Source organism: Schistocerca americana, chromosome X (genome assembly GCF_021461395.2).
Source record: "Schistocerca americana isolate TAMUIC-IGC-003095 chromosome X, iqSchAmer2.1, whole genome shotgun sequence".
Taxonomy (NCBI): Eukaryota; Metazoa; Arthropoda; class Insecta; order Orthoptera; family Acrididae; genus Schistocerca; species Schistocerca americana.
The window spans coordinates 641,156,632-641,169,514 of NC_060130.1; the positions used below are offsets into that span (position 1 = coordinate 641,156,632).

A 12,883-nucleotide genomic window follows, 5' to 3' on the forward strand; every position below is an offset into this window, starting at 1 on the left:
TCAGCAGAGCAATCCCTGTGTGGTCAGGGGGCTACAACCAACAGGGTAATGGCGGCCCCCCCAGAACGGACTGGCTACCATGCTGGATAACACCTGCGAGGAAGTCCATGATCATCGTTGATGCAGAAATCGACACTGCATAGTGCATGGTAGAAAACGCACCCAGGAAGGTGTCCACGCCAAAGAGATGGAGAATGGGTAGGACTGCAATGTGACAACAAGAAAGTGGGCTAAAGATCTCAATGCACAATGGACACGATGCACCTTGTAAGGCGCCATTCCCCAATTGACTTGCTCTTCGGGAAAATTTTGAAGAATGGAGTTCAAACCCTACAGGGGCCATCACATAAAGGCCAAAACGTGTGAAACTCCTTTTAATCGCCTTGTACGACAGGCAGGAATACCTTCGGCCTATTCTAACCCCCGGACCAGCAGGGGGGGAATCCACAGAAAGTACCGCAGTCCACCATCTAAAAACTGATCCTGACATTATAATCCTACCTACGGACAAAGGCTCTACCACTGTTGTTCTGAACCGCAAGGATTACCTGGCAGAAGGACTCTGCCAGCTGTCAGATACTTCCACCTACAAACCTTTCCACAGTGACCCCATTCCAGTAATCCAGCAGGATCTCCAGTTACTATTCAAATCCTTAGGCCCATCCCAGAACCTCTCCCTGGAGTCCATCTCTCTACTCACACCTACCACTCCCTGCACTCCTACAGTCTACATGTTTTCTAATGTCCATAAACCTAACCACCCAGGACGCCCCACTGTGGTCTGTTATTGTGCCCCCACCGAGAGAATCTCTGCTCTCATAGACCAACACCTTCAACCTATCACCCGGAACCTACCCTCCCATATACAGTAGAGTCTCGATTATCAGATCTTCGGTTATCTGACCTTCTGTGTTATCCGACCCTTTCACTGAGCTGGCCGTGTGCCAGCTGATGACAGGTCAGTGACTAACGTGTTGTTTATTGATACTCAGTTCATTGTCGCCATCTGCTACTCCTCACTCCTCAGTGCTAACTTAGATCTGTAGTGGAGTGGACGTGTTGCACTTTGTTTATTGTAAAAGTTTGTGGTGATAGCTTCAAAACGGAAAAAGGTGGTCATTTCAATGGAAGAAAAACTTAAAGCTTTTAAAAGAATAGATAAAGGTGAAACTTTATTAAAAGTGGTGCAAGATTATAATGTCGGGAAAACAACAGTTGGAGACTGGAAAAGGAACTGCAACGAAATTGAGAAGTTGTGTTCTCAGTGAGCAACCTCGGCTCTTTTGGAAGATCGGAAAACCATGAAAAAATGTGATTATGAAATCATAAGTGAAGCTTTGTTCCTATAGTTTACTCAACATAGAGATAAAGGTGTACCCATGTCGGGACCTATTTTGCAGGAAAAAGCCTTAAAGTATCGTAAAGAACTAAACGAAGGTGAACCTAATTTCACAGCTAGTGTAGGCTGGCTCGATAGATGGAAGAAAAGATACAGAATTCAACAACTTAATGTCTGTGGTGAAAAGCTTTCAGCAAATTTTGAAGCTGTTCAATTGTTTAGGAATAAACTTCACAAGGTATTGGATAAGGAAAACTTAACAGGTGATCAAATTTTTAACTGCGACGAGACTGGACTCAATTACAAAAGGTTACCGGAAAAAACATTAGCGTCAAAGGCCGAAACGGCAGTGCCAGGCTACAAATGTAGCAAAGAAAGAGTGACAATTCATGCATGCAGTAACGCCACAGCAAATTTGAAAATGAAACTGTCTATGATAGGTAAGCCAAAAAACCGAGAGTATTTAAAAATGTATCTAAAAATGCTTTACTGGTGAAATATTACAACCAAAAAAATGCTTGGATGAGCTCAGACATTTTTAAAGAATGGTTTTTTAATGAGTTTGTGCCACAAACTGAAAAGTTTTTGAAAGCCAACAACTTGCCCCGGAAATCACTGTTGCTTCTAGACAATGCCACATGTCATCCTAATGAAGATGAACTTCAAAATCAAGATATAAAGGCCATTTTTTTGCTTCCAAATGTCACATCCTTATGTCAGCCTATGGACCAAGGGACCTTAGAGACACTGAAGAGAAACTACCACAGAAACTTGCTTTCCTCTTTAAAATGCTATGGACAAGGCAGAAGACATGCTAGAGTAGTTGCGCCATATTAATTTGAAAGACATAGCTTATGACGTGGCCCAATCTTGGGAGAGTGTTGGAGCAAATACAATTGCAAAATTGTGGAAAATTTTGCTACAGGAAAATCAAGAAAATTCTCCAGATGATGAAAATCTACAGCATCAGACCGAACCAGAAAATACTACCCTGCTTTCATTGTTACAAAAATTTCTGGGATGTGCTGACACCACAGAAGATGACATAAATGAATGAATTGTCCAAGATGAAGAATTTGAAGTGACAGATGAAGAAATAGTCAACATGGTAAACGAAAAAGAAGAAGACGAAGAAGCGGATGTAGAGGAGGAAAGTGCGTCCAAGGTTTCTCACAACGAAGGACACAAGGCCTTAGAAACTGCTATAAAATATGTAGAGCAACTGGAGAAAATGTCATCTACCGAGGTTTTACTTCTTAAGAGACTATGTGATTTAGTGGCAAAAAAACAGCAAACAGCAGGCAAACAAAAGACAATTACTAACTTCTTCACACAGTAAATATCTATTCAGTCTAATTTGATTTGTATTGTATTAAATGTTTAACTCATTTGGCCTACTTCAGTTTAATTTTTGTGTTTTTTTGTATTATTTTCCGTGTTATCCGACCTTCCCGCTTATACGACCTTGTCGTGGCCGGTTTAGGTCGAATAATCAAGACTCTCCTGTAAAAGATACCAACCACTTCCAACACCAACGCTCCTCAATTCCTGTCCCTTTAGCACATGGCGCCCTGCTTGTCACTATTGATACTCACTCCCTGTACACTAACATTCCTAATCCCCATGGCCTTACTGTTATTGACCACAATCTTTCCCAACACCCAACGGATTCCAAACCAACAACCTCCCTCCTAGTCACCATGACCAATTATATTCTCATCCACAATTACTTCTCCTTTGAAGGCATTACCTACAAACAAATCCGGCATATGGCTATGGGCATCTGCAAGGCAACATCCTATGCCAGCCTATTCATGGGCCATCTAGAGGAATCCTTCCTAAACACCCAGAATCCTAAATCCCTCACCTGGTTCAGATTAATCGACGACATCTTTGCTATCTGGATCGAAAGTGAGGACACCCTATCCACATTCCTCCAGATCCTCAACAACTTCTCCCCCATTTGCTTCACCTGGTCCTACTCAACCCAACAAGCCATCTTCCTAGATGTTGACCTCCACCTTGAAGGTGGCTACATCAGTACCTCCGTCCATATCAAACCTACTAACTACCAGCAAGACCTCCACTTTGACAGCTGCCACCCGTCCCATACCAGGAAGTCTCTTCCGTACAGCCTAGCACCTGTGGTTGTCGCATCTGCAGTGACGAGTGGTTCCTCTAGTAATATACCGGGGGTCTCACTGAAGCCTTCACTGACTGTAATTATCCTCCCAACCTTGTACAAAAACAAATCTGTGGTGCCTCATATTTCCAGTCTCCCACCACATCCCGAAGTCCCACCATCCAGTCACAGAGGAGCAATCCCCTTGTAACTCAGTACCACCCAGGACTGGAGCTACTGAATTACATTCTCGGCCATGGTTTCGATTACCTCTTGCCGTGCCCTGAAATGAGAATTGTCCTGCCTACTATCCTTCCCACCCCTCCCACAGTGGTATTCCGCCATCTACCGAAAATACACAATATACTCGTATATTCTTACACAACCTCTGCTCCCAATCCCTTACCTCATGGCTCAGACCCCTGTAACAGACCTAGATGCAAGACCTGTCCCATATACATCCAACAACCAACAAGTTGTCTGTCCGCTTGAATGGCAACAGACAAACAGTGGCCAAGAAACAAGTGGACTACCCTGCTGCTGAACACGCTGCCAAACATGATATCCTTCATTTCAATGACTGCTTCGCAGCCTGTGCCATATGAATCCATTCCACCAACACCAGCTTTTCTGAATTGCGCAGGTGGGAACTTTCCTGCAATACATCCTACGTTCCCATAACCACCCTTCCCATAACCAACCTTCGTTAGTCACTGTCCACCCATCCAGCCCCTTCCCTACTGCCATTCCAGCAGTACACAGCCATTATTCTGCCACCACACCAGGTCTTTTTTTATTTATTTTATTTTATTACTTTTTAATTTATTTCTATTTCTCTCCTTTTCGGCTACTTCCTCCCTCCCCACCTTTCCCCTGCCTGCCATCCAGCCTGCAGCACTTCACTGTCCGCCATCCCCACCATATTATCCGTCCCCCTTCCCACCCCAGCCTCCTCCTTTCCCCCACCCAGTCACCACTCCCATGATGCACTGGTGCTGCTGCTCGCAGTGTGGTTTTAATTGCCTGAGACTGCACTCGTGTGTGTGTGTGTGTGTGTGTGTGTGTGTGTGTGTGTGTGTGTGTGTGTGTGTGTGTGTGTATTGTTGACAAAGGCCAGTGGCCGAAAGCTTTAAGTGTGAAAATCTTTTCGTTGTGCCCATCTGCGACTCGGCATCTCCGCTATATGGTGAGTAGCAACTTTCCTTCTCATAATATAGTTAGTTCTTGAGTGGTGTCTTGTGGAACTTCCAACACTTTTTTTTTCCAAAAAAACTTTGAAATAGTGATGTGACACATTCACTCTTGACCTGTATGATTTGAGATGGAATTTCCCAGAGGAGAATGCACTGGGGATTGACTGAGGTAGGACCTATGTCAAATGACAGTCCACCTTAGTTACTTCATAAGTTTATTATTTGTTCGTATGATGTAACCAAGTTTGAATATGTACAGTAACATAGGCAGTACTTCCATTAATTTTGGTGGTGACAGTATCTACAGACATAGATGGAGATGGTTAATTGAAGAAAGCTTATGGCGCATCATATGTCATCACTCACCCAAATGCTGCTAAGTTCGATAATGTTCATTATTTAGCTGTGTACTTTCTCAGTGTTGTGATACATTATTGCTGATGGCCATCTGATGGTAACATCTGATGGTAGAGTATTTTGTGTCCTGGAGAAATTGTGTGACTTATTGCCAGCAGATCCAAGACCGTCTTGGCAATTCATAACCAAGTTTCTCATGGCAGAGCAGTGCAGTAATCACAATGGTATGTGTGAGTAACAAATTTGGTAGGCCGTAATTAGTTTATCATTTTGAATTAGATTTGGTCTCACAAGATCCTTGAATTCTTGTGAGTGCTATGGTTAGCATTGCAAAAATGTGGTAACACATGTATACCATCCTAATTGGAGGAAAAAGGGTCTCAACAATGTATCTGATTTTATCAGACTAGTTTGCTATTTTTTTAATGGTGTACCCGCCCATTCCAGACTGTTGTTGTACTCATGCTAAGTTCAGTATGGTTTCACTTATGGGAGAGCAGCATAAGAAAAAAGGCATCAAAGGTAATGGCAGATAGATTAACATGTCGAGTATGTGCACTGGACTTCAAGTGTGCAGCATCAGAAGGTAAGTCTGTGTTGTAGCTAAGTCATGCACCTCTGTTAGTCCTCAACTTACTGTACCAGGCAGGTTGTTCTATATTATGCTGCAGAATTGAGTTTCCTGGCTGGTTCTTTCTCTTGGTGTAAATAGGTGTATGTACCGTGCTGGAATAATTTATCTGTGCCGGTTTGTGTATGGCAGGTTTTATTGTAATTAGCACCAAATTGCTAAGCTGTATCAATCTCATAACAGAGGGGAAGTAAGTCATGTTTCAAACCGGAGTATTGTGGTGCTGAGAACCAGTATGAAATACTGCTTTTGAAAGAGTAAATCTGTCATGAATTCTCCAAGTGTGGCTGTGGATTTTGAAAGCAACACTGAGAGGTAACAATTGGTGATTAGGGCTTGCCCCTTATAATGGGAGACTGCAAAGTGAAATTGGCCCTTGCACATTAGTTGGGTGCAGATAGGATTGGCTTTTTGATCATAAAATGTGTTTGCAAGAGATACAGATACAGATGCAGAAGGCCAGTGACATACTCACAACACGGCCTGGCTTCTTCACACAGTGGGACGGCATCTCACCACTACAGCGACAGCAGTCAATGCAGCTACAAGTGGTCCGGAGCAGAAGTCTTTGATAGCTAAGATCTCAGATTATTTTCCAACAGTTGGACACACTTGTAACACTTCAGAAAAGAATGACCAATAGGAATAAAAACCCAGCAAATTCCATTACACAGGGTAAAGCTGAGAGAATTACTCATATGGATAGAATTAAGAAGTAACAGGGTAGTGATAAAATTTTCATTCCTGATATGGACTCAACGCAGGTATAGAATGGAGAGGAAACAGTGGTAGAATCTCCTAGTATAGTGTCAGTAGTGCAAGTCAAAACTGAAACAATTGGGCACAATATGAGTGATTCAGTGCCTAGTGGTCCTGATGATGTCCATGCAGTGACAGATGCATCAGAGGAGCAATTGTTTCCTGATGTAAAGCCCAAAGGCAGAATGTTTTACTGTTGTCATTAATTCAGACATTAAGTAATTTCAAGTTCATGTTGCAAAGAACAATGAAAAATTGTGAACAGACAATGACAAGATAAATGCTGATAATAATAAGGTAAGCTTTAAAAACATAGATTAAAAATGTAAAAACAGAGATTGATAGAATGAGAATTCATGTATCCACTGAAATATAAATGTTAAAATCTGAAGTCAAGAACAACACTGAAAACCAGTTTGTCCAATTCAAGTAAAACTAAAACAGCATGTTAATTTGAAGTTAAAAATTATTGTTTCAAAAGTGGACACAGAACACAGTACTGTGTGACAAAACTGTGAAACATGAGCCAAGGACTCTGAGTTAAGAGTCATGAAATAATTGGAAGATAATGAAGCTGTCTATCGTACTTTTACAGAGAACATTGAATTAATGCAAGCAGTACATGATGAAGTTGTCACCAAAGACTCAGCTAATATATATAAGTAACACTATTATGCTTGATTAGTGTACTAATTTTAGCAATTATGTAACAGAGAGGAACTGCATGATGGGCACTGAGCAAAAAGTGTTAGAGTCATTTCACAAAGAGCAGCTTGCGCATAATCATATTGTTGATGAGAAATTGGTCAAGAAACACCACTAAATTTTAAAGTTGTCAAAAGTTTAGCACAGCATTAGCTTCTTACTTCAACAAAAGCAGCTTTTACTTGTCACAAATTCAATTACTTCAATCCTCAGGATAAAGTATAGTCCAAAATTATTCATACAGGGTTTCATGGACATATTGCCAGTGTGTTGGTTGACACAAGAACAAATTTCTTTTGTATTAGGACATTTGAAAGGTGATGCAGTTTGCTGAGGTAATGACAGTGCAAATGCTTGCAATGATTTGAGTAAGTTTTGTGGGAGATTTTGTAGGAATATTGGTCTCCTGAATTTTAAAGAGAATTATTGGTAGATTTCTGGAGGAGGAATAGGTACCAACCAGACTGCATAGCTATGAAGGGTTTCTATGAGTACTGGTGGAAGAGAATCACAAATATTGATGCAGGTATGGTGACAGTATTGTTTGCGATGGGTACAGAGCATAAGTTACCATTCTATTTTCTGAGAGAATTGGCTGCAGTGTTGCATGATAACTGTGAGAATTGTGTCCAGTTCCTCAAAAGGGTGGAGTCATTGCATGGACAATATGACGGGGATAAGAACACACAGGTATGGCAAGATGGGCAAGATGGTAGTCGGCAAGTATGTGTGACATGCAGTTATGGCAGTATCCAAAACTCACACAATTGATGACTGAATGGGAGCCACTGTGAAGACTTGGAATACGGTACTCAACATATTCCACAAGACTCGTTAAACTAAACAGTGTCTCAGCATGGGCCTGAGTCACCAATATCTGAGGTCCCAATATTACAAAGTGTGTCCAGAAAGTAATTATTGTTTTGGAAAAAAACTCATAAAAACTTTTTTTCAGACCAAAATTTATTTTTACAAGAGCATTTCTTAAACTATTTTTCTACATAGTTACCAATATTATTCAAACATTTGTCATAGTCGAAAGCCAACTATTCTATGCCCTCTTCATAGAAACATGGGGCCAGTGAAGTCAGCCACTGCTGAACACTGTTTTTCATGTCATCATCGTTGTCAACGGGCTTTCCTCCAAAATCATGCTTCAAATTCACATCAGAACATGCAAGACTGAGGCTGTACAGCAGATAATCATACTGTTCCCAACCAGGTTGACGAACAGTTTCGAGTGACCCAAACAAAATGGAGACGTGTGTTGTCATGAAGCGGTACCATGCCTTGACTGAGCATTACACGTCTTTTGTATTGAATTACATGCTGAAGTTTTCTCAGTATTTCGCAGAATTGTAACACACTGACAGTTTCACCTCTGGGAAGGAATTAAACAATCAGAATGAACTGTCTGTCCCAGAACACAGTGCACATGATATTTTGTCCCGGCAAAGCAGTTTGGAGCTTCTGTTTTTTGGGGGGATTTTGAGTGTCACCACTCCATCAACTATTGTTTGGGTTCTGGAGTGACATGATAAATCCAAGTTTCATAACTGGTCACAATTCTGTTTAAGAATTCATCTCTCTCATCAGTGTATTGGGTAAGAGATGTCAAAACACTGCATTGTTGCTTTGTTTTGTCGACATCGGTAAGCATTTTTTTGATCACAGGAACACAATTTGTGTAAATTTAAGCAATTTGTGACAGTCTCATGCAAAACAGTTTTTGAAATTTATGGAAACTCATCACAAAGCATTCTAATTGTGAACCATATGTTTTCACGAATTTTCTCACTCATTTTCTTAAACAAACCATCACTGACAGCAGAAGGCTATTGTTGAATTACCACACCCCCTTTCTGGCCATTCTATCAGTCATCATATTTTCACCATAAATCTCTAAAAGTTGACAATGAATTTCAGTTGCCTTAACATTCTTTGAATTTACAAACCATATTACAGAATGCACTTCACAGTCAGCAGACTCAGAAATTGTCTTAAAAATTTTGAATGATCACTAACAAATGTAAAGACAATGCAATCCAGCTGTAAGAGCACTGGTGGAATGACAATGAACAAGGCAGGTGAGTGTGAATGTGTGGAACTGCAACACTAGTGCTGTGGTGGTGGGAGAACGAAATGGTACTTACTTTCTGGACATGCCTCATATGAAAACAATTAGCACTGAATGACACTGGTTTAAGAGAAAACAAATTATGGCAGGGTGACACCATAGACGACTTTGATGGCATAAGGCAGAGGCAGTCAGAGACAATAGGTCCACTGAATGCATAGGTAGAGCTGTTATCGACCTTGAAGAGTGGGGGCAGAACACATCAGCCAGGCAGGCCTTTAGCCTATGACCACTGCAGTGGTAGTTCAATGCACCAAGACATTCCTGACAAGCTTCAAGCAGATGATACTTGTGGCATTACTAGGCTATTTACAGACTAGGAACCAATGCAGTAGAAACAGCAGTGAACAGTCATTCATTTGGTTGGAAAGTATGGGAAACATGAGCTCCAAAATGGAACTTGGAAGATATTATTGTTGAGAAGATACCTGAAGTACAGACTAATGAACGTGAACTAGTGAAAAAATTACAAAGTTCAACAGTGCCTCTGGATGAAAGCAACATTATACATTCGTATTTGATGGGAATTCCAACTGCCTTTAAGGCTAGATAATGAGGCTGTACTGCCGTAGACTCCCAGGCTGAGTGGTATCAAGCACAACATATGTGGCTTGTCGCTTCATGACAGGATGCTTCAAGTGGGTCAATGTTTGTCTGTAGCAAGAGTAAAACCTAAAAATCAATTGGATAAACCAGAATTTTATAGAAAAGCAGTAATTAAAGCTTTTGTTATCTGAAGCAGAGGCAGTGCCAACAGTATCTGGAATTAAACCTATTGTGAAGGTATTAGTAGAGGGATTGGAGTAACAGCTACTCATAAATAGTGGTTCAGTGATTTATCAAGAGTATTTCAAAGCCTTACCAAACACAACAGACATGGTAGGTGTTAAAAAATCTTTGGAGCAATGGGAAGGGGCCAAAGGCAATTAGCCATGAAGCCACACTACATGTTCAGTTTAATGGTGATGTAATTGAACACATGTTTTTAATCATCATCAGCTGAGCATTAACATGCTTTTACAGGTTGATTTTTTGAATATGTATTGTTGTGATGTGACATCTGATATGTGTTGTGTAAGACTGTATGAAAAGGAAAAGGCTATAGTTGAACCTTTGTAAACCACACAGGTGAGAAAATGAGAACTTTGGACATTACATATCCAGAAGAAATGGATGGAGAGTAAACAAGTAAACTAATTAATGTACACAGGCTGAGAGTGGTGGAAAAAGAAAGGGCTGATAGCATGAGTAAACCTGTTGCAAAAGCAGAACATATAAATTGTGTGTCAGAGGCAAGAAAAAGGATTTGGGCAGAGGAAGTTTTATTCTGCTGAAGGAAGCTTAGGGAGTTTCCCATTATTTGGGAAGCTACACAGTAAGGCAACTGTGTGCCCCTCAGCTGCTTAGAACAATCATTCCTTCTGTTTTCTTTCTAGCTGTATAGTATTAGGTTTATATGGAGACTTAAGTGAAATTGAAACGTGAAGAGAAAAGTAGGAAGAGAATTAAAGTGTTAAAAAGCAGGTATATATTAAATGCCAAGTCTATAAAAAAGCTGACATAAAAGGAACAAGCAAGTAAATGAATGTAAGTCCAGAGTAAAAAGGAGGGCAGCACAAACTGAAGAGATAATGCTGCAAGAAAACTAGTGACTCTGGGATAATAGTAATGACACCAGAGGACCTGGTACTATGAATAAGATTGGAATTGTGTCAAACATAGGAGTGTGGGAAGATTTAACTTCAAAGATGGTGTTCAAACTGGAGGGTAAACTAACACACAAAGTGAAGTTGAGGTAACAGACTGATGTACATGCAGTGTATCGGTCTTCACTAAGAAGGTATTTTAATAACTGACAATTAAAGACGCAGTAATTAGTACTAGCTGAAATAGAAAAACAAATACTATGCAGCCACTTGGGCTCAAAATAGAAAGCTACATTAGTGTCAATAGTAAGTATATAGGAAAGAAGAGACTCAGCTACCCTAAGTGCTGGAGTGGGGTTAATGCTAATGATGTGAAGAGTTTAGTAGTTCGTATGTGAACACTGTACTGGGCAGCCGAGAGTGCCAGAATAGATATTACTAATACATAGATATAGAGACAAAGTAAAAGTGTAAGTAGGCCAGTAAGTGCGATATTCAGTAGCTAGAAATATATCAGCACAAAATATGACTGAACCAACTCAAGAATATTGATAGTTATGTTTCATTGTAAAGTAAAAGCTTTGTAAAGTAATAATTATAGCTTTAAAAGTTTTCATGATGATCGTAAAGAAGAACAGCAATGATATACTGGTAATGCAATCAGAGGAACTAAGTTGGGTCTATGTTGAAACAAACCTTTTGTAACACATACAGGCAATTGGTGGTCTTCAGGCATCACTGCAAGGCAAGTTCATGAACCTAGTCCACAGATGTGCAAGTGATAAGCTTACTGGACACATAGGACAGAGGCAGCACAAGGCAGGAGGCAAACATCATTGCAACAATGTAGCAAACCGTATGACAATCCCCAGTCCCATAATGATCGCTGGATTTCATTACCAAAGCAAGTAGACCTGATGGAGAACCCAGAGCCACCACATCTGTATCCAAACGACAAACAGCCAGATGAGTATGATGAAGTAGTGTACTGTGTGTTGAAACAAGTCATAAAATTGTAACCAAAAAGGGTAAAGAAGAAAATAGATGTTACATAGCCTAAAGAAGGTCTAGTAAGGCAAATCATTGTATTATTAAATACGTTTGTGTTTGTGTCTAATATATAAGCATGTGAAATTTTTTATAACACTATGTATGTTTTTGTTTATCATATTAAAATCTGTTGACATTCCACAAAAGGCAAAGGACCATATAAAGAATTAGTAATAAACAGTAAGCTAAAAGTAGCTAAATGATCAATATATTTATTGTAAAAGAATTTGAAGTTAAGTGTAATTGTATGAAATTTCATGATAGCAATTTGAAGAGAGACCGTAAAACAGAGTTACAAGTATTGCTGTTTAAAAGTACTGGAGTTTCTACACGAGAAATCTAGAAAAACTCATTCTGAAATTATTTGCTTAATAAATTATGTACTATTGGAAGAAAAATATTGTGAAAAACTATACTTACAGGCATCAGACCATGTTGCAAAAGATCTTTTATGCTCACAGCAAGCTTTTTCCTAACTGCAGATGTTAATGCAGCATTGCATAGTAAAGCTGAATCATGATCAGAATCTGACATATAATCTGCATCAACATTTTTTACAGGGTTTAGGATCAATGACAGAACTTCATCCACTGCAAGTTCCAATCGAGCTCTTAAATCCCTATAAAGAAAAAGAACAGGAACAGTGACAGGTGAATTCATTTGGTATTATACTTAACAATAACTACTATTTTTCACACATAAAATACAATTAACAGATTTGGATTATTACAGGTAAGTATTATCAGCAATGGAAATGTAGTAAGTAAAATAAGCATAAGAATAATGTAATCATATTTCAAGAAGCAATCAGACGGCAATCAGGATGAGTTATGTAATATACTTAAAATGACCCACATAATACTGGAACTAAACTACCCAGTTTACAGTAAAATGAAATTGTCACTTGGTGTAGGTGTGATTTTTAAGAAATTGACAAAATAATT

General features: G+C 39.8%; 1 protein-coding gene across 1 annotated transcript in view; it reads right to left on the minus strand.

Annotated features, from left to right (window-relative positions):
• Positions 1–12,883, minus strand: part of LOC124555409 (RUN domain-containing protein 1) — a 177,851-nt gene that overhangs the window by 48,643 nt on the left and 116,325 nt on the right. The window contains exon 9 of the mRNA XM_047129306.1: positions 12,360–12,558. Coding sequence (XP_046985262.1) covers positions 12,360–12,558 — 199 coding nt within the window. The remainder of the gene's footprint in view (positions 1–12,359; positions 12,559–12,883) is intronic.